The sequence below is a fragment of the Penicillium daleae genome (assembly GCF_028827525.1).
Source record: "Penicillium daleae strain IBT 16125 chromosome Unknown utg000002l_segment0_segment0, whole genome shotgun sequence".
Taxonomy (NCBI): domain Eukaryota; kingdom Fungi; phylum Ascomycota; class Eurotiomycetes; order Eurotiales; family Aspergillaceae; genus Penicillium; species Penicillium daleae.
The window spans coordinates 4413908-4441724 of NW_026623150.1; the positions used below are offsets into that span (position 1 = coordinate 4413908).

General features: G+C 46.3%; 7 protein-coding genes across 7 annotated transcripts; 3 read left to right on the forward strand and 4 right to left on the reverse strand.

Moving 5' to 3' along the window:
- Positions 1-2468: 2468 nt before the first annotated feature.
- N7458_002534 (uncharacterized protein) lies at positions 2469-3718 on the forward strand (the record flags this gene model as incomplete). The annotated part of the gene is made up of 4 exons (XM_056905917.1): positions 2469-2586; positions 2635-2963; positions 3014-3068; positions 3510-3718. 4 exons carry the CDS (start codon positions 2469-2471, stop codon positions 3716-3718), a joined length of 711 nt encoding a protein of 236 aa, XP_056770024.1.
- Positions 3719-5068: 1350 nt separating this feature from the next.
- On the reverse strand, positions 5069-7339 carry N7458_002535 (uncharacterized protein; the record flags this gene model as incomplete). Its single annotated transcript, XM_056905918.1, has 1 exon — positions 5069-7339. One exon carries the CDS (start codon positions 7337-7339, stop codon positions 5069-5071), a length of 2271 nt encoding a protein of 756 aa, XP_056770025.1.
- A 1970-nt stretch (positions 7340-9309) lies between these two features.
- N7458_002536 (uncharacterized protein) lies at positions 9310-9788 on the reverse strand (the record flags this gene model as incomplete). The annotated part of the gene is made up of 2 exons (XM_056905919.1): positions 9310-9566; positions 9680-9788. 2 exons carry the CDS (start codon positions 9786-9788, stop codon positions 9310-9312), a joined length of 366 nt encoding a protein of 121 aa, XP_056770026.1.
- A 748-nt stretch (positions 9789-10536) lies between these two features.
- N7458_002537 (uncharacterized protein) lies at positions 10537-12981 on the reverse strand (the record flags this gene model as incomplete). Its single annotated transcript, XM_056905920.1, has 3 exons — positions 10537-12057; positions 12112-12536; positions 12564-12981. 3 exons carry the CDS (start codon positions 12979-12981, stop codon positions 10537-10539), a joined length of 2364 nt encoding a protein of 787 aa, XP_056770027.1.
- A 4457-nt stretch (positions 12982-17438) lies between these two features.
- Positions 17439-18814, forward strand: N7458_002538 (cell envelope integrity TolA family protein; the record flags this gene model as incomplete). Its single annotated transcript, XM_056905921.1, has 2 exons — positions 17439-18143; positions 18203-18814. The coding sequence occupies 2 exons, from the start codon at positions 17439-17441 to the stop codon at positions 18812-18814; spliced, it is 1317 nt and encodes a 438-aa protein (XP_056770028.1).
- Positions 18815-19048: 234 nt separating this feature from the next.
- N7458_002539 (uncharacterized protein) lies at positions 19049-23154 on the reverse strand (the record flags this gene model as incomplete). Its single annotated transcript, XM_056905922.1, has 2 exons — positions 19049-19051; positions 19990-23154. The coding sequence occupies 2 exons, from the start codon at positions 23152-23154 to the stop codon at positions 19049-19051; spliced, it is 3168 nt and encodes a 1055-aa protein (XP_056770029.1).
- Positions 23155-25370: 2216 nt separating this feature from the next.
- Positions 25371-26997, forward strand: N7458_002540 (uncharacterized protein; the record flags this gene model as incomplete). Its single annotated transcript, XM_056905923.1, has 5 exons — positions 25371-25421; positions 25519-25618; positions 25685-25987; positions 26117-26391; positions 26437-26997. The coding sequence occupies 5 exons, from the start codon at positions 25371-25373 to the stop codon at positions 26995-26997; spliced, it is 1290 nt and encodes a 429-aa protein (XP_056770030.1).
- Positions 26998-27817: the final 820 nt, after the last annotated feature.

A 27817-nucleotide genomic window follows, 5' to 3' on the forward strand; every position in this document is an offset into this window, starting at 1 on the left:
GTCTCTGGGGCATAGAGTCCCTACTTGATTTAATGATCTATTTGCTGAACGCTCAGGGATTAATTTGGAACGTATTACAGTAGGAAAACAATACAAAATCAAATAAAAACAATTTTAAACCGGCCTGAACTAAGTCCGGCCTGTTCAATAAATGGTCTGCGCTGGGGCGTTTACGTTGGAGCCGAGGAAAGAGTATACTGGTTAAGGCGATTCCGAGATCGCTTTACCGTACTGATTCCGATTAAACAGCTTGTGTGGTCGTTTTCTCGACTGCTGGAGTTCACAGATGAAGAATCAACGACTAGCATCGTATACGCCCTAAAAGCGTGACTTCGGCTAACAATGCTCCCTATTTTATCGTTGATGACTCTTAGTCTTAAACCAGGCTTCGCAATTATCAACGTAAAAATGCAGCCTGCGATTATATCCCTAGGATATGAAGTACTGTACCATACATATCCCAGTTCACGGCGTCTTCCACTAGTTACAGTCTACTCAATAAACTATCTATGCTAAGGCATTGGCGGTGGTGCAGAGGGAGAGAGCATTTGCTGAGCCGATTTCAAATTTGCCAAAATCGTTCAGATTTTGGGAATGATAGTTCAAGACAATGCCTCTCAGCTTTGAGATAACTAGTGGTTCATATAATTTAAACCCCCTGTTCTCGCCTCGATTCGTTTGTTTAAGTTTGTTTAAGTTAATATAGTTTACACTAGATTCCTACCTTCACTTGGTGAATATCTCCCATAAATGTTTATTATGAAGACTGGAAACTGTAGTGCTTCATTAGATTGAAATAGTCTCGCAAACGCCGTTTGATGGTCATTTTCCTTGAATGTTTCTAACTTTCAGATTAGCCCCGTATCGATCATATTAATGGAGGTCATATACCCATAATACATGCTTTTCCTTGAATTTTAGGGTCATAGGAAAACGGGGTTTAACGGCAATAACCATTTTTGACTCGGCTCCGTGGACGAAGTACATTTGTCCTGTCAACTCTCATTCCCGCTCTTTAAACACTGATACTGTACTTGAAGATTATTTAAGAAACCTACCTCCAACATTCGTATTTGTTTTCCCGTGATATTTCAAGCATACGATTCGATCAAGTGTTTGGAGATGGAACCTGGAACAGCGAAATTGGCTTGTTTTGAAGGGGAAGCAAATGTATGAACCTGATAAATATCACAGCAACATGTTTCACTAATACCAAGGTTGGCTTAGATAGCGAAGAAACATGTAGCTGAAAGTACTATTAATACAGGATCCGTGCAGGTGGACGCCTTCTTGTTCTCTTCGGATCTTTCTGCGATGAACTCTTCCACAGAGGTTTCTAAGCTTCAACATGGCCCACGTTCCAATCTAACCAGCCCGGCAATACTGCTATCGATTTTATGCACTATTTTGGCTCACTCCATGCGTCAACACGGGGTGTCAGGAACAGTACTTCGGAAATGCAAAGATTCGACAAAACTTTGCCCAAGTATCCCTACCTGCTGGATACCGAAGCGCTTTTCTGTATCAGGTCTACCCAAGCACCGTCCTGTGGGCTGCCGCAAAATACCAAGATTAGTAAAGCTAGCTTATCGTGGCGTATGCAGAATGGCAAAAGAGTCAACAAGACATCATAAACTGTCTTTGGGTAAATGCCTTGGCAAGCAGGGCAATAATTTCTGCCCAAAAAAAGGGGAGCAGCTATTCCACGCTTTAGCTAGTCGATACCCGAAGTACAGTCCAATCCTCCAAACACTCCCTCTGCTGTTTGAGGTCCTGTCTTCTGAAACTAAAGACAGCCGGTCAAAGGAACAAAAGGAAGAACTGCTGAAAATAGGTGTCAAGCTGATGGGGCATTGGCTCGCGGAGCCGTGATAATGCAGTGAGTAATAAATACCAGAATGAGTTCACCATTTAGGGTACTTTTATCTTATGACTTACCTCCAGATCACCGCAACGCTTATTTTCATCTCGCATAGTTTGTGAGGTCAATTTTCATTCACCCCATATCAGAATGGAGAGGAAAACTGGGCCAAATCTCAAGACTTAACGGGATGGAACCATGATTGTACGCTTGATACAAGCTTTTATCACATGCGCTAGCGTACCAAGGCGACTACTGGCCAAAACACCTATCTCGTACCTTCCAATGATCAGTCAGTCACTAGTCGTTGCAATTTAACTATTTGATGGCCATCTTCAAAACGTGTACACTGTAAAATTGATTTCTCTCATATCTGTTTCTTGAGATACAGTCTGTGTGGGTGTAAATCATTTAATATGTGTGTGTGTAAGTGTGTGATATCATTTACATTGACCCCTCGCCAATGTTGGTTTACCCAACTAGGCCAAAAGACCTATCACATCGCGGGCAGTCACTTCTCCGAACATTACTGGACTCTTTTGAAGTTAAATGCCCAGAAGGGTCTTATCCATGTCTTGTGTATCCGCCTATGAGTGAGTCGTTATCGATGTATCAGCGGCGCTTTAACGACAGAAAGATGCCACTGCCCCTCCTTAAAACATACATTCGTGCTCTTCTTACGGGGCTTGATTATCTGCATGGAATGTGCAGGACAGTTCATACGGGTAGGTTCATTTCTGGCCTTTATTCTCATCGGCAATACTGAGAACAAGGCTGCCTAGATCTAAAGCTTGAGAACATCATGGTCTCATTCGAGGACCCAACTGTGCTTGCTGATTTCATTAATTCTCAGCTTGCAAAACCGATGGCTTTCAAGATTGATTCGTTGGGACGACCTGTGTATCAATCCCGTAATGACTTCGGGCCACTCAAAAGCCTGGGAAGTATACCACAGCTGGTCGACTTTGGCTTGGCAACCAGACTCGAGGAAGACGACGACTGGGGCGTTTGGCCTATTCAGCCAGACCACCATCGGGCACCAGAGGTGATACTGGGTAATGGATGGCAAATGCCTGCGGATGTTTGGAATCTTGGTGTTTTGGTGCGTTCCCTTGTTCTCCTGGGTTGTTGCATCCACTAATGACCGACCAGTTGTGGGATATGATCGAAGGAAAAGAGCTATTCCAGCACATTCATGATCACGAAGGTCGCTACGATGCCAAACTACACATCGCCGAAATGATAGCCTTACTCGGTCCACCTCCTCCAGAGGTCATACAAAGGTACAGCTAAATTCGAAATTGCCTTCCACATTTTACACAGAGAAACTATCTGGGACCCTAGCACTAGGGCAATAACGGATCCAGCTATACTGCTTCGACCTATGATATGGATCGAACCCCGGACTGTCTAGCCGAAATTGGAATGCCATGTCTTGGCTCAGGGTTCTAGAACAAATTTCTATGTGGAGAACATGGAAGGCAATTTCGAATTTACCTGTATCAATGTATGCGAGAGTACTCGTGGCCGAAACCTGTCAGACGAGAAGACGGCAGAGTATGCGAGACCGCAGAGTAGTATTTCTGTGGGCCATTCTTTGACGAAAAAGGTATTTCCAGAGTCCCTATCTCGATCGGATTATTCTTAGACTCACGGAACATCTTAGGTCGCTTCCTCTACGAAGCCCTGATCCCTGACCGCAAACTATGCGTTACACCTTCATTCCTTGGGGGAGAGGAGAAGGAATTATTTTTGGACCTCGCCAAGGAAATGCTTGTCTGGCACCCAGATGCGAGAAAAACGGCAGGCGAACTGGCTGGGCACCCTTTTCTTCAACCAAGGCAAATAAGCGCCTGATTTCCGCGAGTGTTTGCTGAAGAATGAGGAGCTCAATGCAAATCAGCCATTCAAGGATGAGGAGTTTTTATGCCAAAGGCAAATAATGATGGTTGTAAGAACCCGATCATCTTCACGGGAAGAACATTTTCGCTGCATTTACCTCAACTTTGTATGCACCACTAAGACTGGGTCTGAAAATGATGTATTTCCTAAGAGAAATATACGAGAAAGGTACTTTTTGGCGGTTCGAGGTGAACATTGTATACCTATTGGTCGGACGCCTCGTTGGCGGTTCGGAATCGCATCCTGAACTCGACGCCTCAATTGTATGCAGCCAAAACCATACGATGTAATATTTGCGTTAACTTGACTTAAACCGCCAACAGACAGCCTAGCTCAACATTCAGTCACGGATAGTTATCCGCAAGGCGGCTTACCTTGTCAGCTGCGTATGCTTTGAGCACAATACTGTAGCGTTTGTGCCTGTTTTATGTCCGACCTAGGATTAGGATGATCGTCATGGGACGAATGTAGTACGATCAGTCACTTCGGAGCCCTCTAGCAAATCTTTGCTGGAATGTGGTGTAACGATATTTAAAAGATGTTTTGGTCTCTGTCCTCTCCCATAATAGTCTGGTAGCATTGCTCCTCTATGGAGCAAGCTACTGTCAGAATATTCGATGGCAGTGCCCGATCATTAAGCACCACTTGATCGGTTACGGTTCTATCAGAACAATAAATCACCAGAAAGACTTCCCCGTACAGTGGCATATCATAAGTTTGGAAACCCTATTATCAATGGGTTCTCTTCTTGACTTCGAATCGGGGTATTCAGTTTGACGATGCAATCCTGAGCCGGATCCATTTGATCATTGAGTATGAAGACCTGAGCAAGGAATTTCGCAGAGGTCTCTGGTCAACTTTTCTGGCCAACGCACGTACAATGCAAGGACCTGCCCTTGTAGAGGAGCACGACCTCCGACAATTGGAGTCTTTAGCCCTGAATGGACGAGAGGTGGGTTCCAGAGCGCTGCTATGTACATTCTCACTTGCTGACTGCCAGAAAGATCAAAAACATCGCGGCAATCGCACATGCTCTTGCTGAGGCGGACGCCAATCAAGTGAGCTATATATACTTGGAGTTAGCCGCGGAATCAAACAAGAAATTTTCGAAGGTGTTTGACAGAGGGAGGCCAGTTGACGGAATGTATGTCTAGCAGATATACCTGGGAAGGTCATAGGGGTAATTCTGTTGCTCAAGAAGTCGGGCTCTTGTTGCACCATACCTAGTTGGTACACGGGCTCGGAGAGGACTCGAAATTTTGTTGGGTAATGTTTTGCATTGTCTTCAAATGAACAGCCAGAACCTTAAGGCACCGCTATATCGCACATTTCCACTCTTTTCAGGCCGTCCTTATATTCCCTACCTCCGACGCAATGACTGCGCCGTGTATTGCCAGACGTGGGTTCAAGGGCCCGAGGGCGCTTCAACCATTTCACGTCCTCCAAGTCGATGACGACCAAACGACCACTCAGGTCATCCCACAGCATATTACGCCACTCACTGTCGCCGTGGATAACTCCGCGCGACCGGAGCACAGCCAGAGCTCTGTTGCGCTCTTGGTGAAAGAAGCTGGAATTCCCATCGCTGATGACATGCTGAAGCCGCGTTCCAGACCAGCTCAAAATCATCATCTGGGCCATTAATTCGCCATGGTACCAATATGCAACGCGAGGCTTAAAGTCCCCAAGACAGACAGGGATATGTTGTCCTTGCAAGTTCCTAAGGTGACGATAATTGTCCACCTCCATTTGAAGGCGATGTTGCTTCTCCATAGTCGTAGCCTTTATGATCACGGTGTATCCGCGTGAAAGAAGGGTGGCTTTCATGAGGTAGCCCGTCCGACCACAGACATGCAGCTGTTCAAACCCATGGTCTCGATCTCGTACAAGTTGACGATGAAGCTGGCGTGTGAACTCCTGCGGCCCCATGGAGTGATGATGAGTACCGTGATGTTTCCAGTTGGGGCATCTTTTATCTAGAGGGTCTCGGTTGATAATCCCGCGGATGCAGGCAATGGTACAATATGGTCGTGTAGCTTTCCCGTCTTCTGGAGAAGTCTGTTTGTTCTCCCGGCTGGCTCGTGTCCTTTCGCTTCCTCTAGTTGACTTACGGTTGTTGCCTCTCCCGTGGCTTGATCGGGTGCGCGATGCTGCTGCGGTAGATGGCGAGTACGATTCTTGATCACTACCGCTGCCTTCAGTCGACGAGTGTTTCGGTGTAGATGTGCCTGGTTGACAACGAGCGCGAGAGCGCGTGTTGTGTATTTTCCGATCTCGCTTCCGCTCTCGTTTCCAGTGCGACGGCCGATAATTAGAGGCCTGGGGGTCTTTACGGAGAGTTTCGGGAATTTCTCTCAACACGTCGAGATATTCGACCTCCCAGGTGGTTAGCTTGTTGTGCGCCGTATCATGCCATTCTTGAGTCGGAGGTTCGACGGCTAGCGCTTGAAGGGTGAACGCAAGCACTTGACCAATAGCTGTCCGGAGAAGGCGCAACTCATCGTCCGCTTGCACGTCTTGATTTGGGATACACAAGAAATATTGGATAATAGTGGGATCATCCTTTGGGATATGGAGGAAAACAAAAGCCTCTCCTGTGCAGATGTAGCCGTATCGAACTCCACTGTCGATCATGTACGAGAATATTTGAGTGACCACAGCGGCGACGAGGCGGGTAGCATAAAATTCAAATGTGTCGCCTTCCTGGTCAATGACATCGCGAGCCAGATCCATCTGATGTAGACCTGCCACCAATTCGGGGATTGTCACCTTGTGCGGCGCTTTGAACTCCACTGCATACACTGGAATTTGTCGTTCATCAGCTACAAGGTGCACGCAGAACTGGTCGGCGCGCCGATTGCGTCTCCTTGCAGTGCCAACCCTCTTCTGTCTCTGCGCCGCTTCTCCCCCTCCTCCTCTGTCTCTTCCATGCCCAGTGTTCGCTGGTCGTTTGGGTGTTTGCGCGTCCTGAAGATTCAGTTGGTCCAGGCTGTTCTCCAGCGCAGTTTCCGATGGGTTTGCGCGATCATAGAAGGTGACGCGGCCTTCGATTCCGAACTCGTGTCGAAGGGGCTCGTCGTCTCGTAAAGCCTTAATGATTTTTTCGACAAAGTTATCAACCGTGTCTCGCTCAAAATTCCGGAGAGACGCTTCCGAATAGATCCTGTTCTGGATGTTCGTAATGACATAATCGATTTGGGTATCGGAAGGGAAAAGTTTGCGTGAGGTAAAGGCAGCGGTGCGGTCGAATTTCCCCCAGACTTGTTCCTGTAGTTGGGGAAAATTAAGCCAAGGGATGATTTTCTTGGGGTACAGTCGGTTCACTGGGTCGGTCGCGTCTCCCTGGGTGGTGAGGGTCGCATCCGTCTCGACTTGGATCGATTGAGAGAGTGTGTGGTGGCAGCGATCGAGAAGGCGAAGAAGTGTGTTGGGTTGTAGTCGCCCTTCTGCCTCTTCTCGCGCATGTCTCTCCTCCTCTTCACGACGCTCTGCCTCTTCTCGCGCTTTTCTCTCTTCTTCTCGCGCGTGTCTCTCTTCCTCAAGCTGACGTCGCAGTTCAGCGATTGTCTCCTCCATTATTTAGACAAAGCAGTATTCAGCACATATTCGAGCAACGTATAACAAGGGAAAATGGGGTGCCGCCGTCTGGCACGGGGAATGGATCGTCATGGATGAGGGAAGAAGGAGGAATGCGTGTTCGGGTGTTTACCTGCTTCGGGTGTGTACCTGCTTACCCGCCCGCTGGCTGTGATTAATGAATGCCTCAGGCACCGCCCCGCTTTGGCCTTTTGACGAGTCCGATTGCATCACTCTCAAGGGCCCCCTACCGTCCTTTAATAAATGCCATTGTGCTTCGAATGATAAGTATTTGTGTGATCTCGCTGCGAGGAAGGTACACATCGAAGCTAGTAGTCAGTAAAAGTTCTTCCCAAACAGGGAGAATAGGCTTTCCTCTCTCTTTTCTGTCTGTTTTGCGTAACACGCTGCTGTATGCTTGGGCTCTCGGGTTTAGTCATCTTGCAGTCACCATCCAACGAACGGACCCCGTTGAGAGCAAAAAAGACCTGCCTAGCTATCTGGGTAAATTAGTCCCTCTTAAAGAATAGGCTCTGTGCTCGAGGCAAACTGAACCACCTTCGCTAACAGGATCTGCAAAGATCATTAGCTAAATGTATGGAGAATGCCAGAGAGGCCGACCTCTACGTCTGATGAGGTATTTATAGATAGTTGCAAGGCTTGCAGAACCGCGAACTCCACACCATGAGACTTCAAACCGTAAGACTCCAAACCGTAAGACTCCAAACCGTGAGACTTCAAACCACGAGACTTCAAATCGCGAACCGCAGATACTTCCCTTCTTGCTTATCCAGCGATCCGATGTTGGCAGCGTCATTAAAGTTACTTGCGGCTAGTAATAAGCCCCACGGGCCCCTGTTTCTGATCCTTCTTAAAATGATTCAGCGGGTCGCCTTTCTAGTGCGAGCCGCCCATACCCCAGCCCGTCTTCTATGGAGGCTATTCTGGCTCGCCTGGTTTCCGGCTCAAAACGATCTAAAAATCGGCGAAACGCCAACAACCAGTAAGTAGGTGCATCACCAACGCCTTGGAACTCTTGTCTCCGTTGAAACCGAGCAGCTAGGATTTTACTTGAAATAATAATATTATGAACAGGTACAATTTCCCACCACTACACGCATCCTTAGGTCGAGAAAACCCTGGAGGAGTTTGCCCTCCAGTATCAACCCAATCAAAGGTTGGTTGGCCAAAAGAGATATCATTCCTGCGATTTAGGGCATGTTACGCTAGACAAGGTTTCCGGTGGTCAAACTGTAAAGAGTCTGTCGCTCTATATTTTCACTTCACCGAGATCCTTTTTGCTCCTTTCAATTGGCTTTGGATAGTGAGAGCCCTAGAAGAGTCAGGAAATACTGAAGCCCCAAGATTCGGGCAGCACATACCAATTGAGAGCCTAAGAAATGACCAAAACCCTGATGAGTCTGCTGAGAAAATAAAAACTTGTCCTGACTCTCGGATCCGTATAGCCAAGCAGACATCAGCCCTACACATCTAGCTATACTCCTGCGACTTATGTTCTAGGCTCGTCTTCCGCCGCTTTATTTTCTGTCGAAGAGACCTCTTGTCCATACTAGAAGACTCTAATCGTCCGCAATGTGTCTTAGGCATGACAGTCATGAGATGATGGGTACGAACTGTTAGAAAGGAACAATAGGCTGGATGCTATCGTTGATATTTATAGCAAGCACTGGGTTCAAGTAATAGCATTAGAAAATAGCATCCAAAGACCACGGGTTTCCGAAGGCCACGATGAGTGATAGCTACTTGTTGGCCAGACGAAGCGACCTGACCAATCAGTCTTGTCTGCTGTTTTATCCCTGGGCATAGTTAACTAACTAGCTGCCGCTCATCGGTTAGTCATCTGCGGCACCATTTTTGTCCTACGACACCCTTTTTGTCCTGCGACACCCTTTTTGTCCTGTGACACCATTTCGGTTCTATTTACGATGGCGTTTTCCATACTAGGCCAACTATGTAGCTTTAGACCATGCCTCGTCAGAATAGACCAGAGTACCGTCCGCTGCCAAAGCTTGATTGAAGCTTTGGCCGTCTCCGATAAGAAAAGAGACAAATGCCTTGAAAACAGATCTACGTAGAAATCCGGCCGTCACTTGAGTCGTCCAACTCCGCTGCACAGATTTCGCGGAAAGAGCATACCGATCTACGTCAACTGTACTGGAGAACGGTTTTCCTGAGCGCTTCTCGACTTCAACGTCTTCCTCCAGGCCTATGTCGGGGAATCACAAGCATCCACGTCGGGAAGTCGGGTCCGAGGCACAGAGACAAATCGAAAAGGAGGTCAAACCCCCTTGATTGTATTATTTGGCATTCGGTTAATACGATTTCTGCCAGAGCTATGCTGTCCGCCTCCACCTACCATATCGCCAATCTCGAAAGCGGACAAAGCGTGGGCACAATAGCCTCTGACCCAGAAGGTCTCTCTCAACATTTCGTCCGAGAGCTCATCCAAGGTACTGCCTCGAGCAAATCACCCACTATGCCCCCGGACTGCTGATGTTGCTACATATAACCCGCGTGATCCCACACAATCCGGAGTAATAGACAGCCAGCATTTCGGTGATACTCGAGCACTCCCCCATCCTACGACATTGAGCCAAGACTAAATCGCCTAATTTAGACATTTACTACGATATATCATATACGAGCCTCGACATGGACCGTACAGAGGGGAGAAGGCATCTCTGTGTGACCTACCGCAGGAGATGTTGGAATCAATCGCAATAAATCTTTACCTTCCTGATTACTTACATTTCCGTGCGCTTTGCCGTCGGACATGGTCTTTGTTCGACTGCTCGGCTCTTATCTACATAAGCCTACTATATGGAGAGTACCTAAACAGATTTACGAAAGTAATGAACAGAGGTAACGGATGTGAATTCAAAAGGTGAGAGGAGAAAGGTGGCCTTTTCAAAACAGCGCCCTTTCGCGTAGTCCCATCTCAGGTACTAGTTCAAGATCTTCAGATTCACCTCATCAGATATAGTCTCTCTTGTAACTCTCCAGATAAACCAACTGCAATTCAAGAAAGATACAACCCGCTGGGACTTTGCATGATCAAACGTCTCGACATTTCGGTATATATCCTATCTAAGCGTTCTAACCCTCACGATAAAACGTAGCTATTTGCATATTTGAAGGTGTTTTAGCGAATTTCCAACGAGTAAATGCAGGACATGTCATATTTCCTCCAATGTGTTTTCGGCGCCTAGCGAAAACTGAAAGGGAACCTGCATCGCATTGTTACAGGCTTGCAGCTCTGCGAGTTGCTCCTCGAGCCAAGATTTAACAGCTTCCAGTTCAGCAATACCGTCCGTTCGTCTCCTTTTTCTCGGCGTGTACCCAGAAGCTGTAGAGTCGACTTGCTCAAAGGAACATTCCGGAAGAAAGTCAGCATGTAACAGTTGGTGCGGATTACGCTCATAAGCTGAGTAACACCAATCGGCGTGAAGAGCCCGCTGGTCCTCTCCTGGGATATATATGTGAAACCGATGTCGCTCCAGCCCACCAAAAAAGTTGCTCAGAGTCTGTTGCTCATTTGGCAGCTTCAGCTCTCGAATGGGCTCTCCTGGAATTGAAACGTTCATGGCGAAGAAGAGAGGCTGTTGGTTCCCCCACAACAGTTGTTGTGAGGGCATGAGAGGATTGAACTCTTGTCCTGAGTAGACATCTGTCATAGGGTCTGAGTGGCGTTCTGAATGATCATTCGGCGGATTGTGAGATATCTCATCAGGCATATCGACTGATATGTCTGATGAGAGGTCTTCCCTATGCAGGGTATTATCGCTGGCAGCATTGTTCGATTCAGTAGGGCAATCCTGCGTACTATGTCTATTGGGATTGAGATATCCAAAAAAAGCCGAGAAGATAGATCTGCTGACAAATCCTGCTGTAACCCGAGGGGTTGTCCAAGTCTGCTCCAATGATTCTTGCGTCAAGGCATAGCGATCAGCCTCTACCGAGTACGTAAATGGCTTACCACATCGCCGTGTGACCGGAATTTCTTCCTCATTTTCAGGATAGTCATGTGGTAGTGGTGTAGGTAGATCGGCTTCTTGTACTTGAAAGCCACCAGCCAAAGGAAGCCAGATATTTCTCTGTTGGGCAAGCCAAAAAAGGTGCCCCCAGAGCACCGCTCGATTTATTGTCCCCGGCCTTTCTGTCATACTGCTCAGGGAAGGACGATTATTCCCAGGCTTTGGGCGAATCACGCATCGCCGATGGTCAGTCATTTCAAAGCCGTATTGAAAACTAAACCGCCAGAGTTCGTAGAGGTCGGAACGAATCATTTCCTGCCTGAAAGGGGTCGGCATGGGAACAGCTGTACCCCAATGCTCCCCCACAGCTTCATCGATTGTGAGCTTTCGATCAGGATCAGGAACGAAAAGCTGTTGCATCACAGATCGCGCAACTTCGAGGTACAGCCTATCTTTAAAAAATGTCTTCAGTGTCGGAATAGGATAATCAATACCCTCGAGCCGGTTCCATATTTCACAACGCCGTGCTTCATTCTCGATTTCTTTGAAAAGGTCGCCTGTTTCCATTCGGGTCTTGAGAAAAGCAAAGTCTCTTGCTGATACTTTGGGTGCTCGAGACTGAAGTAACTTAACGCTCACACCATCTACCAGAGGTAAATACTCGTCTCCTCCCATCAAGTACGAGAAAGTTGTGCCGACGAGGCGCAAGTAGTTCATAATAGGCTGCAAGGTTTGGGCTAGTTTAGAGATTGAACACCTGAATGGAATGGCACGTACCTCGTCACATCGCATCGAAATCAGCTTGTGGAGTAACCCGATTCGCATACCCTCCCAGATGCCTGGTATTGGCAATAGATCATCAAAAGCCTGGGGCAGGCTCTGATGTTTCAGAAATGCTTTAAGATACTTCCCTTTTTTGCTCCCAGCTGTCTTTTCCAAAATAGCCCACCAGTGATTTGATGCTATTACAGCCCACAAGCGATCTTCCGGCAGTGGATGTACTAAATGGTCGATTAATTGACCGTAATAACGGATGCGCTGATAAATCAGGCCATCAGCCGGCGTATGATCGTTAGGGAAGCGTTCTCGAAGAGACCTAATGAATTTGTCCTGGAGCAAGTCACTGCTTTCTATATTGGTAGCTTCATTGGGGTTAGATGAGATGTATAACAACAAGTTTGGGATGTAATGAAGTTCGGTCTCTTGTGTTTAGTCTTACTGCCACGCACCTTGACGGTCCGTTACGTAAACATCGACAATCCACCACTGATTCCGCGGAGACCTAAGCTTATTGCGGGCAGCTGTGATGAGGTTCTCATGATCTTGGGCGCGAAGTTCATAGTCAATATCCACGTCTAACCAAGTACAAGTGCCGTCCAATTGCCGCGGACGGACACGATTGCCCCAGTCTGCTGCAGGAACTAGAACCGGCACATGACACTCCTTCTTCAAGCGCTGGCACCCTTGGATATCCATGATTTTCTCAAGTCTGATCACATTTTGACGATCGTCCATTTGTCGCTTGAAACTTCGATCCCAAGAAAGACGGGAAATATCAACTCGCGCTGATAGTTCAAAGTGAGTTTCTTGATACGTAAAGAGCTCATTCTCGGCCGCTTCCACTTGAGCTTGGGACAAACGTGGCATGGTTTTCAAATTCTCAAAACATAATTCAAGAGCTCTGGCAAAATGGTCGTTCATAAGGATGATAATATATATGAATTTGTTGTTATAAGAGATGTTTGCACCATGAGTCGTACGCCTGTGCTGCGCACATTTGGTTCACCGTTTATGTTGGATGGAACCCAACTTTACACCACTTCGATCATGATGATCTGTAAGAATTTGCAGTTGTTTCAATAAAACTGAATCAAATCTTGAGGGAACTGGCTCCCTTTTTTTCGTCTCTCACATTTCAGTTGACAAAATCAGTATTGCAAGAGTATGCACGTTCAAAAAATATCACACCAATGAACGAGACATCTATTCCCTAGCCTAGATGTGCCCCGTGCAAGCCACCAATCCTCCGTCGAATCTCCTTGACACAACTCCCTTAAACACCCTCACTTTTTATAAATAATCAAAGATCAACTCCAGAGCTTCTGTAAATTTCTCCTTGAAGTCAGTTGGACCTACATATTGTACTCCAACTCACCAAACTACAAGCAAAATTTAAGCACTTTCCTAAGCAAGAAATATGTTGTTTTCCATTGGCAAAGTAATTCCTTCCATAAGCCTTGTCTCCTGGTGCGCCAATATGGATACCGAATCTTCGGCTGATTTTACATTAAAGGTCAATTTATCTGATTTTCCAGATCTTGGGAAGCTTGATCTGCGTCGGTCAATGAGCTTATCTGGTGTGGATGCTTCAGGCATGGTGGTCAAACGGCGGTGAGTAAGCCTGGTGAACAGACCACAGATTGAGACATGATACTGCGCCTTTCTCCAACTACCCAAGTCCAAGCGTGACTTTCATATTTGATATCCCGCAAATGTTCGCTTCAATTTCAGACGAAATTGACTGCATTATTCCAAGTGAAAGCAAAGAGTTACGTGCTGGATCCCGTCATCTTTGGCAATGGACAACTTCGGCTTAGCGCTGTACCGAACCAGAAACTGACAGCGACGCATGTATGAGTGAGTTACAAAAATATCTATAAGCCTAATTTCTCCAGAGAATACAGTAGTGATGATGAAATCGGCTTCCCCTCTTTGCACGGAGATCAATCTAGATAGTGGGACCAACGCAAACGCTGTAATTATTGAATCTGTAGGAATTAAGTCACAGCAAGATCCACTTATATCAAAAACAGATAGACGAGAGAAAGGGTCCGAGATAGTTATTCTGTGAACAAAAGGGAAGTAGATTTCGAATGAAGCTTCCGTCCATCGACAGATTGGTATAACCAACCTTTTGCAAAGATCTTCTCCAAATCTGAAAGCTCAGGAGAAAAACACTCTATTTCGACCCGACCGGGAGGATCTTGACCCCCTTCTCCCTCATGGCTACCACGCGAGCAGCCTGGATAGGGGAGTATGTGGTCCGCCTCGCCTAGTCCACGTTTTGTTCTCTGCGACTCCCTCTCGAATTCCACCTCATCGGCCTGTGTTCCCAACTGGAGGCTTCTTGTGTCAAAAGAGGACCAAAAAAGACAAGAGTGTCACAACGCCAAGTGTGTTCTCTTTCTCCATCAGGTCAGACCCGCTGGTTCGTTGCCGGGGTCTGACGCTGATCCATCTTTAGCTTACGCTCTCCAGTCTCACAGAGTGACTGAACAAACCTCCAACAGTACAGTATTTAAAATTCCCTTTCCTTATAAGCCGTACTTGTCTCCGTCTGTGAATTTGAAAGAATCTCGAGCCGAAAAGCACGGGTCCACTGGGCAGTACATCTCGCAAGACGCCTGAGCATTAACGGCCTTTTCGATCAATTCGCGAATAGTGACTCGTAGCTCATCCATTATCGAATTGACTGGTCTGATTTCGTCATTTAAAGAATAAAGTGAGCCGGAATGGTAGAGGCGTAATAGATCGTTCGATATTTGGTCAACACATTCTTGGAGGCGCTTGAGAAGAGCGTAGCATTCGCGATAGTAGGCATTCTGTGCTTGTTGACATCCGATTTCACGAACAATTTGGGTAATTTCATCCATTATCACATAGTGTGCAAGATACTTGCAATAGCAAAATAATTTATGTTTCTCTCATAGTAAAATATAGAAGTGAAGTCATCCCATGCAAGGCGGAAGTTGAACATCCGTGTTCGAGGAAGAAAAGAGGCCTCAACGGTTAAAGGAATACTCAACGTTTGTCCTATTCTCCAAAGAGATAAAGAGATCAACAGAAAACTGTGATGTTTACTAAATGTATCATATCGAGCTACACTGCATGGTCACAGCATTTAAAACCTACGACTTCCCCTGGATTAGCAGCCCACATTTTAATTCGTGCCCACAATGCCTTATTTCGATATACCAAATCTGCGCGACTGCGCAATCCTTGCAACCATTAATATTTTTGGTCTCTCCTACTTTTCCTGGTTCTCCCTCCAATTCCTTATTTTCTATTTTCCATCATCCCCTGGCGCAATAATAAGCAGCCTATCAGTGATTTTTTTCAGTGCCGGAGTCACTCTCTGGCACATTTCTAGTCTCATTTGCCGTGCAGTCTCTGCCTTTCGGGAAAATGAGGCACTGAGATGGAAAAAAGTCGAATCAGCGGGACTTTTAGTGTTAATTTGGGCCAGTACCATACCCGCCGTGGTACTGATTTTTGAGAATTGCTTTTGGATTCAGCTCGGCTATTCGTCCGCTTTAGCACTTGCCACTGTTGAGAATATTGTTGGTCTTCTGCTCTCTGATTCTCACCCATCCCTCATGAATATCCAATTTCCCTGTCGTTGCATCTCCCTGGGCTTGCTTTCGCTAGTGCCACTTGTCCACGCCCTCACTGGAAATCATTTTGTTCCTTCTTCGCTCGAAGTTCAATATGGCAAAATGGCCATTTACAATGCTCTTGGCGGGGCGCTTTACCTGCTCCAGCCACTAGAACGAACGGAGATTGTTCATCGTTGGAAGCCTAGCCTCTACATCATGCACTTGGTTGTGACCTACAACATGGTCACTTATTCCAGAGTTGTTTTCGAGACAGCGCTAGGCTTTACAACCTGATTGGTCCCATAATACTATTGTACGGCCCCTCGCCTCTCGCAGTTGGTTGGCGAATCGGAATGGACTTTTGAAATGAACGATTTGGTAAGATTCCATTTACCTGCCATGGAATTGGAAGTATTCGAATCTTGCGCGTTAGTGTACATATTGAAATACTCGAAGAAATCTGAGACAGAAGCGCTTGTCGCTTAGCTAAAACAACTACACGGTTCCCTAAGTATTTTCATGCAGTATTGCACAAGGCTAGTTAGGCTTTTCGACTTCTCTTTTGCTAAATCTTATTTTACACTTTTCTGCCATCAAGTAGCTAGTGAAGCGTGCTTAATTCCCAAAGACCTTTCTTCGTTTCTCCGTACGACTACAAAGACTGTCTTGCTGAGCCTACATTGGCCTAGCTACCCTAGGGCTGAGAACCGTAAGACGATGAACCGGTTATGACGGTGCTTCACATCTGTGATGTGAGACGTCTTCTTCTCAATGTACGAACGAGTGGAAGGCTCCAAAGTGCAGTACCCTCATGCGTGCAGACCAAGGACGAAAAAAAGTAACTGATACAGTATGCCATTTTCCCTACAGAGGAATCCAAACACAGATTCGCCTGAATTTCTCTCTCCCTACCCCACCATGACTAAAATAAACCCCCTTCAACAAGTTTGCCGCCGTATTATTGTTCGCAGGAGAATTTAGAACCTGGCGACCTTGAGTACTGTAACACACATGGGAGTCTCTTAAAAAAAGCATCTGTCTCGGCGCGGGATCAAATAGCCAAAATCTACCTGGTGACAGCTTTTGTTTTCTCAGGCCCCACCCTGGGTCCTAGCGCAGATCATCGATTGACGGGGTATACAGAATTGACAGCGAGTTTCCGTATAATAGTAAGGTAACGTATCCATTGTGTAATATTACTGCCAATCTTGATATAAGCGCGCTTTCAATCATTGGTACTTTTCATTTTGATCAGAGCATTTTCATCAATAGAGGCCATAGAAATAATTCATACCTTGATAGACTTCCAGGTCGTCCACATCTAGGCAATGGAAATGATAGTAGCATTGCTCTGTCTAGCCGAACTCAGTCCTGGAAATTCGAAACAAATTTACTTCTTCTACCTAAAGATGAACCACTCAATAGATGCCATATCGTGTATGACTTTCTGCCAGGTCTTTAACGTTTCTAGAATAAAAGCCAGGTTAGAAGACAAAAGCGGGGAAAAATTATGACATCATTTATTCTCGCAAAGGTGGCAATTGTCCGTTCCACGTATATATATAGTATTAGTGATACTGTAGGCTCCTATCGCTTTTAGCTTTCTACTTCTCCTAGCAATATCTTCAATATCTTCAGTTTCTTCGGTATTTTTCTGGAGCCATTAAAGAAAAGAGTTGCTTTTGTCTTTATTCCCTTCGTTTCCTTCATGCCTGTCCAACTACAAAAATGGATTATGAGAAAACTATTCAACACATTTCGAACCAACAGTCAGCCCCAGCGCCACTTGTCGGAGTATTCAGGCGATTCCTATCTGTACAAGAAACGGCTCAAATTATTAAACAATTCCAATCAGAAAATTGGATCCCGGATGGCCAAGTCCTCTGGAGTGGCATGCTTCGCGAAAAGGCCCAAGAATGGGCTGATAGGCATCGACTTCAAACGTTGACCACAGCAATGGGGCCACTCATGGATGAAAAACACCCAGACTGTTTAAAATTGAAAAAGAATAACCGACAATGGAGTAGATATGTTCATGGTGCTTCCGCTATATTTGCTTGGCGGATAGCTCAGGGCGAAAAGGTTATACTGCTTTCACCTCCACCACCAAAGCGATTTCATCCGTCAGGTCTGTCCTATTACCAACTCATCGAAGAGCCCATAATCCGGGGCTTACTCAATCAAAATTCCGTTCAAAAAATCATTACAACCCATCCTATGATTGAGGAAAGCGAAGATGAAGAGTTTTATTATGAGCTCTGGCCAAATGACAAAAGCGAGAAATGGGTGGAACGATTCGGATCGAGACCCTACAACGTAAAATGGAGACAAGTAGGACACAGCAACGATATAACGGAACTGAGAAGCTTAATGACTTCCAGTGAATGGCACGTCTTTTCGTCTGAGCAGTCCAAGCATCTTGAAAAACAAAAGGTTCGTTATTTGAGATATTTAACTGTCCCTGGCGAACAATCACTTATGAACTAATCTAGGCTGGGTTTATCAAACCCACGTTTAGTATTTTACTACTATCAATATTTCTGCTTCTTCAGAACAAATTATCGATACTCATATTATTTGGTTTATTATATTCGCTTTTCGACAAAATAGGAGGGACAAATAATGCGACAAGTGGAGAGAAAAGAATCATTCAAACAGCTGAGTCTACTTCAAATGTGATCCCATTTAAAGACATCAACACTGAACAGGACACTTTTAAGAGGCTCGGGGATGAAATAAAAGCAAAAAGAAAAGCCATCGATAAGGCACATCAGAAGGCCATAAAGAAACTAAAGAATGAAGCAAAAGCAAAAAGAAAAGCTTGCAATAAGGCACAGAAGGAGGCGGCAAGGAAACTCAAGGATGAAGCCAAAGCAGAAAAAAAAGCCTGCAATAAGGCAGAGAGGAAGGCTGTAAAGAAGCTCAAAAATGAGGAGAAAGCAAAACGAAAAACCCTCGAGAAATCACAGAAAGAGGCCGCAAAAAGGCTAAGGAATGAAGAGAAAGCGAAAAGAAAAGCCCTGGTCAAGGCATACCAAAATACCATGAAAAAAATCAAGGATGAGGAAACAGAAGAGCTTTCAAGGCACAGCAGGAGGGTGTAAAGAGACTGAAGGATATAATGAACGCTGAAGAGAAAAAACGATACAGAACTGCTCGAAATTAGCTTCACCTACTTCTTTCTCTTTATTTGTTCTGGAACTTTATCTTACTTCAAACTTAACCTAATATAGTTAGGCTGCCCCTGACTCTGTGCTTGGCTGTATTATAATACCGTTGTAAACAACAATATAAAAATAGCCTTTGTATTGTCTTGTATGGGTCAATTGTTCTAGAAACTACTGCTTAAGTTGAATGTCATTCCGGCAAATAAGGCAAACAAAAGGCGCCTACCTGGTCACTCTGGTAATATAGCCAAGTTCGCATTCCAGTCCGTTAATCTCTGAACGTTAAGAGTACAGTATACATCGAGGATTGGGTCCAATTGAATATGTAAGGTCAGAGGTTGGAACTTTAGATTATTTCATACCGAAATTACAAAAACACTCTCTGCTTGAGCCTCAACTGTAGGACGCTCCCGGATACGTTCCCGCTGTTTTTTCCTCTCGCTCAAGTACAATCTTTGCTTCAGAGAAGGACGCATTGACTGAATTACAGTCAACTTCGCAAGACTAGTTGGTCGTTCTGCTTTTCTTCTCTCAGCCTTGACCCAGATAGTGTTATCCATCGTAGAGAAATAGTAAATACCATCCGGTTGTACCATCTCCCGACATGGAAGCGTCCCTCGTGCAGTGCTGGTGACGGCAGTTTCAAGTAGGCGAATATGTTCATGGTAAGGCTCTGGAGATTTGCTGCACTTGATATCATCTGTCTCCAGACATTTCATTGTGATGTATGCAAAGGTTGCACAATCAGGTGAATCTTCAAGGATTTCGGCCCACGAACTCTGACGCTCAACTGGAAATTTAAAACAACGGGATATGTCAATTTTTTTAGGCCAAGCAACACAAAAGTGCCTGCCCGTAGGGTCCAAACCAGTGTGTCGAAGAGTATCAAGGATTCTTCGGATTATTTTCAAAATAGATTCACGCAGGTCATTTTGATTTGTTTCTAGACCGTCGAGCCAGTCCTGAAGATCTTTTCGACCCAAAGTTTCGTCCCTTAGTTTGGACTCAAGAAAGTTCGTTTCCGAGTCCAACCCCTTTGAGAATGCTGGCAGAAGGTCCGCTAGTAGCGTCCGTAAAAGGACTCTCCTAGCTACCCCAGTACAATAACTCACTTGGACGCCCCAGTAGTCATCCATGTACTGAATGAGGTCTTCGTCCAGGTTTGCGAGCGCTGTATCTTTGATCGGAATACCATCCTTCTTGTCCCAACCTACCGAATATTGAGCAGAGACGTACTGACCACCGGTCATCCCCCCTGTCCGGTGTGCCTTTTTCCATGAGGAGCGGAATGTCCCGAGATGTTCAAAGGCACTAGATGAAATTCTCCGGCACTGTGCTTCGTCCAGTTGACACATATTATTCACTTCAACCAAGACGCCGATTAGAAGCGGCCGTTGAAGGTCCATGGCGCTGGCGTTCATCATATCTTTCATTCCCCGGACCCAATGGCATTTCTCATGTTCAATTCCGAAGAGGAAGCCATCTCCAAGTTTGATGGCAATTGGGAGCCTTGACGGTTTTCTTGGAAATATGAGATTTCCCGGTCCCCATGTATCCATTATATATTCAGCACGGCCGAATACGTCATATTTTTGGATATTTTGTCGATCTTGCGGCCGCTCTGATGTTTGATGTTGTGCGATATGCTTACCGGCTTGGAAAATCAAAACCGGTCGACGGGTCATTTTGCCCAAACAGGTGAGCTCAACGAGCTTTGCTATCAAACAAGGAAAGCCTTCTTCCCTTCGTAGCCCTAACAATTTCACCTGAATTAAGGGCTTCTCCAAGAAGAATGGTTGAAGAGGGCCGATATGTGCTTGCGTATACGACAAAAACCCAAGGCAGAGAAACTGAACTGTTAACGCGCAAAGATGTAGGCAGTATTGTATGTCACTGCCTCCCCGTAACTCAGGTAGTGTTGGACAGACGATGTTCAGAATTGCTCTAGATGCGGCTAGAAGTTTGTCAACAGTAGGTAGTTCCGGTGGCGATTTCAATGCTTCAGCCAGATTGAGCACAAGTTGAAAATCAACAGGGGTAACTTCTGCAGTAAGAGTAGCTGCCTCTTTGTGATTTTGATTTTTAGACGTGAGGACAGTAAAGGAGTCGCAGCATAGACCATGCGACTGTACTATGCCAGCGGCAGAGCGAAAGTATTCCAGAGCACGAGATATACGAGATTTGAAGCTCTTTAAATCGAAGACATGGCTTTGATCAGTCGGTAGTGTATATGACACTGCTACCATTTGATTTTCTTCGGTGAACTCGGCGGATCCGACCCAATCAGTCATATTTCGAGATCTGGGGCTTACGCCCGCTAAACCACATAACTCTTCAATCATTTCAATTATGTCCTCATGGCCGCGGGTCCTTGAGTGATGTTCTGGGGGCCAAGTCTTCATGTTCCGAGCATGCCCCGATTGGCGATACGAGCAACAATGATGGGAACATTGAAAAATGTGTAGACCAGGCTGCGGTTGAGTACGAGGGAAGTCGTTGGGCTCAAAATATATCCAAGGGGAGTCCCGTGCTTCTTGTAGTAGAAGGGACGCAACCTCTTCGAGACTGTATCCGATGGTCTGAAGGTCCCGTGTCCAGGTATGTATAATGTTGGTCTCAGCGTCCTTGGTCTCTTCCAGTCTATCAAGAACGAGAGTCATCACACTTTGTCCACTCCTCTCGTTCCCTGCCGCTGCCTTGATTACTTCTTCAGTGATTCTGATCTTGGTTCTCCGTTCGTTGAGAAGGAGGCCCATCAAACATTCTCCTCTAAACTCATTGAATGCGGCCGCCTTGAGTACTTCTTCGGTGATCGTGATCTCGTCTCCTCGTTTGTCAAGGAGGAGGGCCATTATCCGATCCCCACATTCCTTATTCTCCGCGGCGGCTTTGAGAATTCCTTCAGTGATCTTTATCTCCGCCCCTCGGTAAAAAATGAGGAGGGTCATCAGCCGTTCCCCATGTTCCTTATTCTCTGCAGCCATCCTGATAACATCTTCGGTAATCTGGATCTCATGTCCCCGATCTTGATGAAGAAAAGCCATCAGCAACGGTGCAAGAATACGGTGCGATGCCAATCGAACCGGATGATCATCGGGAAGTGTTCTTCCCACAGCAACCACATGCTCAAGGAGCTCGATCGCCTTCTTAGTCTGGCCGTCGCTGTGATATGTCACGGCGAGGTCGTGTTGTAATCTCAGTAGAGCTGGGTCGTCTTCAGCCAGCGTCTTTTCACGCACCGCAACTACATGGTCAAGGAGCTCAACCGCCTTCTTTGTCTGGCGATCGTTTTGATATGCGATCGCAAGCGTATGCTTGGATTGGAGTAGAGAAGGATCGTCTTCAGTAAGTGCTTTTTCCTTCACCTCAACGATATGCTGGAGTAGCTGAACTGCCTCCTGATTCTGGCCATCGGTTTGATAAGCGACTGAGAGGTCAAGCTGCGATCCGAGAAGAAGAGGGTCGTCTTCCGCAAGTGTCCTTTCTCGCACCGCGACCACATGCTCAAGCAGTTGTATTGCCTTCTTAATCTGACCATCAGCCCGATATGTGGCTGCAAGTTCACGCTGAGACCCTAGTTGAGAAGGATCGTTTTCAGCAAGTGTCCTTTCTTGCACCATAACCACATGCTGGAGCAGCTGCATTGCCTCCTTAATCTGGCCGTTCGTCCGATAAGCGACTGCTAGGTCATGCTGTGATTCTAGCAGAAAAGGATCTTCAGCAAGTGTCCTTTCTCGCACCGCAACCAGATGCTCAAGCAGCTGCACTGCCTCCTTAATCTGACCATTATCTTGATATGCGACTACAAGGTCCTGCTTTGATACCAGTAGAGCAGGGTGGTCTTCACCACGTTTCCTTCCACCGACAGAGATCACATACTCAAGGAGTTCAACAGCCTTCTTTGTCTGGCCATCGGTTTGATATGCGACTGCGAGCATATGCTTGGATTGGAGTAGAGAAGGATCGTCTACAGCCAGTGCCTTTTCCTTCACCTCAACGATATGCTGGAGTAGCTGAACTGCCTCCTTAATCTGGCCATCGGATTGATAAGTGACTGAGAGGTCAAGCTGCGATCCGAGAAGAAGAGGGTCATCTTCCGCAAGTGTCCTTTCTCGCACCGTAACCACATGCTCAAGCAGCAGCACTGCCTCCTGAATTTGGCCGTTCGTCCGATAAGCGACTGCTAGGTCATGCTCTGATCCTAGTCGAGAAGGATCGTCTTCCGCAAGTGTCCTTCCCAATACCGCAACCACATCCTCAAGCTGTATGAGGTCCATATTATGGCAGAAGAAAGCTAGAGGGGAGAAGTAAGAACGATGATTACAAGGCACTTCACTTCCTAGGGCCGGATAATTGCGTTGGCTGCCGAATAGAATTGCTTCTTCTAAACGTTCCCGATTTTATTCAAAATGTTGCCTAGCGAGTCTGAAATGGTCACTGTATTTTGACGACGGCAAAGATATGCTGTGCGAGGAGTAGCTTTGCTGTTGACCGTAGGATATAGGATATATCGAAAGACCGCGTATAACGGTGCAACTTAAAGGTAGATCTTAAGAGTAAGCGGACACGAGCTAATTATACTCTATCGTAGGAATCATATGAGTCCAGAGTATGGATCAGGAAGTGGTCCGTTTTTGCATATGTGTGCAACCTTGCGTAGTGATGATGATCTACATACGCTTTTAACGTGAGACGGAGGCTAGACTGGCACAATAATTTTGCAGACGACGTAGACGGTTCGAAAGTATGGTTACGTGGTTAACGTCATATGTTAACGATCTAGAATGCCGCCGACCAGCACGGGGACGAGGCGGTCGCACGGCTGCTCAATAACGTCTCAACAACCTCCCCGCCCACAACCTGGTCGGTTGATTTTTTTAATACGGTCTTTGTCATCGAGAGGGTTAGTCATTCGTAGATCCCGCAAGCACGCCTGGTTCAAGGACGATTCTGATTGTACTGAAGCAATCACGCCAATTAGCCACGACCCCATTAGAGTTACTAGCCGCAAACTTAACAGGATGTAGTGACGTTGCCATTGATGATCCCAGCTTGCGAGCCAGAGTTTGACTCGCCGAATGAAATCGCAGATGCCATGGTAGTGTTTGAATAAGACCAACGCTCAGGCCAGCAGAACAACCATTGTGCTCCACGATCAGGTGACTGATCAAGCTGACCAAGGCCCCAACCTCATACTCCTGATGTATCCCCAAAAGCAGATATTTTCGTTACATCCCTGTCTGTTCTCATAATGGGTGGTGACCACGCAACTCCAGCGTATTTTGCTCCTACCTATTTCTCGTGGAAAGAAAGCGTCCTATCAATGATCCGAGACCTCCCTCGAGACTTTAATGGAATGTATTGTATTTCAGGAATGTTACAAGAGAAACAATGATTTGACTTTGTGTAAAAGTACGTTTCACGATGTTACGATACGCTAGATTAAAATAGACTAGCGTGTTTCAGAGTAGAGTTTGAGAAAGAATCGAAGGGAATAAAGAAGGTGAAACTGATTTCGAGCGGCCCTGTAAGCTCTCAATACTGTCAGTATATGGATCTCAATTGAACAGACGGCTCGCCGTTAATTTCATGGGCTTGATTTCGAGCGCCCCCGTAATAGAGGTACTAGATTTGCTAGGGCCTTGGCAGTGGGGCCAGGAAAACAAAAGAGTAAAGCCGTCAACTGTACTGTACTGTAAACTGGTTCGAAATCCCCTGTTCCCACAACCCCCAAAATTTGGTAGTTCAACGTTGAACATCAAGATTTTCACAACCTAACATTCTTGCACATATTGGTGGGCAGCTCTTCCTCGCTCCTATGCTCTAGCTTTGCGTCAAACTGGTTCGTTATCTTCATTTTGGTTATAAGTTAGACAACTAAGCACCGCTTAATGATTTAGTGAAATTTTTTGCAACCCCCAAACGTTTAACTGAACTCCGGTGATGGGCCCACGCGCTCACCGTTTCTCTCAGCATGGCATAAATGGATTAATATGAGGACTTTCTACTCACGTGCATGCTATAAAAGCCGGTATATAGCAGCTAGACACCTAAGAGTGTAGACCCACGGTATTAAGGTGAACACACGCCAAGCATCATGCTAGAGACACTACCATGCGAAATACTTTTCTTGATCGCAGACTTTGTAAGGCCCCTGCCACTACTCATCTCGAAGTACTAAAAGACCCTTAGCTGCCAACTACGACCCTACGTGTTCTGAGTCAAGTATCATCCAGGCTGCATACAGCATTGATTCAGCTAATTTATCAGGCCGTTACGTTCCGTTCTACCAGTGAGTGGGCATTAAACGTTCTCGACATTGATTCCTTCTTTCTTCACCACGGACGCCTACTAGCAGCGAAGTATTTGCAGCATACGAAGCACATACATTTCTACGCACCCATTCATCTCGCTCGTTTTAATAGATGTGCGTACTACAGCATTTTTCGTACTGCGGGGCTCTCCCCCTTTTCTACTACGCTTGGCACATCCGATGACACGGCGGCTCACGAACACTTTCTGGACGACATCGCGGAGCAGCTCAGTACGGTTTTGGCGCGCTTGAAACCTAACAGTTTGCGTACTTTCCAGTGCGTTCGACCCCTGACACTCTTTATGCATTGAAAGTAACCGATGTATAGGTGGCGACTAGGAACATGTCTTCCAATGGGAATACTAGACAGGGGGGTTATCTCAGCCAACACCAAAATAGGCTCTCGGGACTGTTTCTGGTCACTGACGGTACCTGTCCTCAAAATGGTATTAGCCTTGGGGGCCTACCTGAGCTTTCAAGTTTAACAACACTAGCCTGGGAAAGCATCCAACATCCGAAGGAAGTCGAATACCTGCAGCAATGTATCGATCGGAACTCTGGCCACCTGACGGACCTTTCGATTGGATTCCTCACATCCTCTGCCTCGCGGGCTCTACGCTGGGAGTCATTTGGATCCCACCAGCCAGAAGGCACGTTTTCAGAGGATAGAATCACTGGACAGCTGACGCCGATTTTGCCGTTGTCTGCTTTATCACTTTCTAAGGTCGCTCTACCGTTGGAGCCATCAGTGAATGGCTTTATGTTTACCTCCCTGCGCGCGCTGACTTTGCGAGACTGTACGAACCAGCTACGCTTATTGCGGTGGTTATCTCAGTCTCCATTTCCTCTACGCCTCGAACATTTTGAAGCTTGCATTGATCCATTACTGTTAGAACCCAGTGAATATCGAAATTTTCACGCACTAGCTGCGTTCCTCCTCTCTTTTCGAGGCCTCAAATCTTTGTACTTGAAACTGACCAATTTTCCCACTGGGGAAGTTACCATTCAAGATGCAATCAGTCACCACCGGAATACGTTGAAAAGTCTCGTTTATCATGAGAGAGAACTTGAACACATTGACGATGATGGGCTATTCGAAGATGATCGAGACGTTATGCCACATTGGATCCCATGTCTGTCCGACGTTGTGAACTTAAGTCACATCACGAGCTTGGCACTTTGTGCAAGCCCAGCCTCAGCGGTAAGACTTACGTTATCGTGATCAATAGGAAGCTGACGAGATTAGCGGCAATTCCTCTGGCCCGAGGCCAGGAAGATGCAGCTGCAGATTTTACACTTACGGTTTAGCGGGCCTGAGAATATTCACCGCAATATCCGACAAGATATCGAGGCCCTCCTTAACAACAGCCACTATAAAGGCATTTCTGTGCCGGTTGTTAAAGATGACGGCGAATACTCAGCTTGTGTTGACGAAATATGTTTTGCTTTGCCACCTAGGCATTACACTCTATCAGAGCCCACAATGAAGAATATCTCGCTTTTCGAAGCTGAAGAGTTCCTGAAATTTGCCGAGTGGGCTTTCGGGCCCAATGGCCTCCCAAATCTTCGGGTTCTAGCATTCGGTGATTTCTCCCACGAAGATCGATACCCCAGTCAACAGTTCCTCGTCCGACGGCTCAGACAGGGAGAAATCGGTCAATCTAATCCGGAGAAGCTCAGTACCCTATCCTTCTCTTCAGCAAATGTGACAGATCCCTGGATCTGGGATGGTGTTGTTGTAGATGGATCAAAATTTATTGGTGCGTGTCCCGGTGGGGGCGTGATGGAGTCCCCGTACGATATTTGATTCATCAGTCTGCCAACGAGATGGGTACCCAAATCGACAAATTGCAAAGCACAAATGTTCTCCTGATGTCAAGAGAGCCGCATCGAGAACTATAGTATTGGCGGTTGGCAAGTGGGAATAGCAAAAAAAATTGAGCAACAGCCATCCACACTTTACCAGGGATCATTAAAAGCATCAGTGGGGCCGCCTGACTGTGTTGAGCATACGCTGGCAGTATGCGGTATCGCTTGTACAGTGGAACCGGTGCTTGCACAGGAGCTTTGCCGAGCGGTGACTATCCTGTTCGTCTAAATCCCATGCGTTTATCACAGTCCTGCCTTTTCATCCAAACAGCCTTTGTCTTCATCTTCATCTGCATCATTCACGACAAAGGCTATGCTATTACTGTAGAAGACTAATACTGGTACATCCATACCATCCAAAATTAGCTTAAATTCCTTCTAATCCGACTTCTATGGAAAACCTAGCAGTCCTAAGTTGGACTAGCCCTTTGATATACATGAGATATCCGGAGCCCGCGTTTTGATGCATAGTCTTTTGGCACAGTTGCACCCTTGATGGCTAGATCGTCTTCCCAAAACCATGCTATCGAACAGCTTACCTCGAGCTGGGATGGATTTGTAGTTGATATCTGTGTTTCCCCTATGATGACGTGGTGTTTGTTAAGTTCATACTTCAATAGGGTCTCGAAAGCTGCGATAATATTCTGGCGCAACTCTTTCGCCACTTTAGCCTCCAAATTTTCCAATTGAGCATGTATCTCTCTCAACAATAATCGTTCGTGCCCGCCGGCATTCATTTCTGCCTGTCTCATGATTGA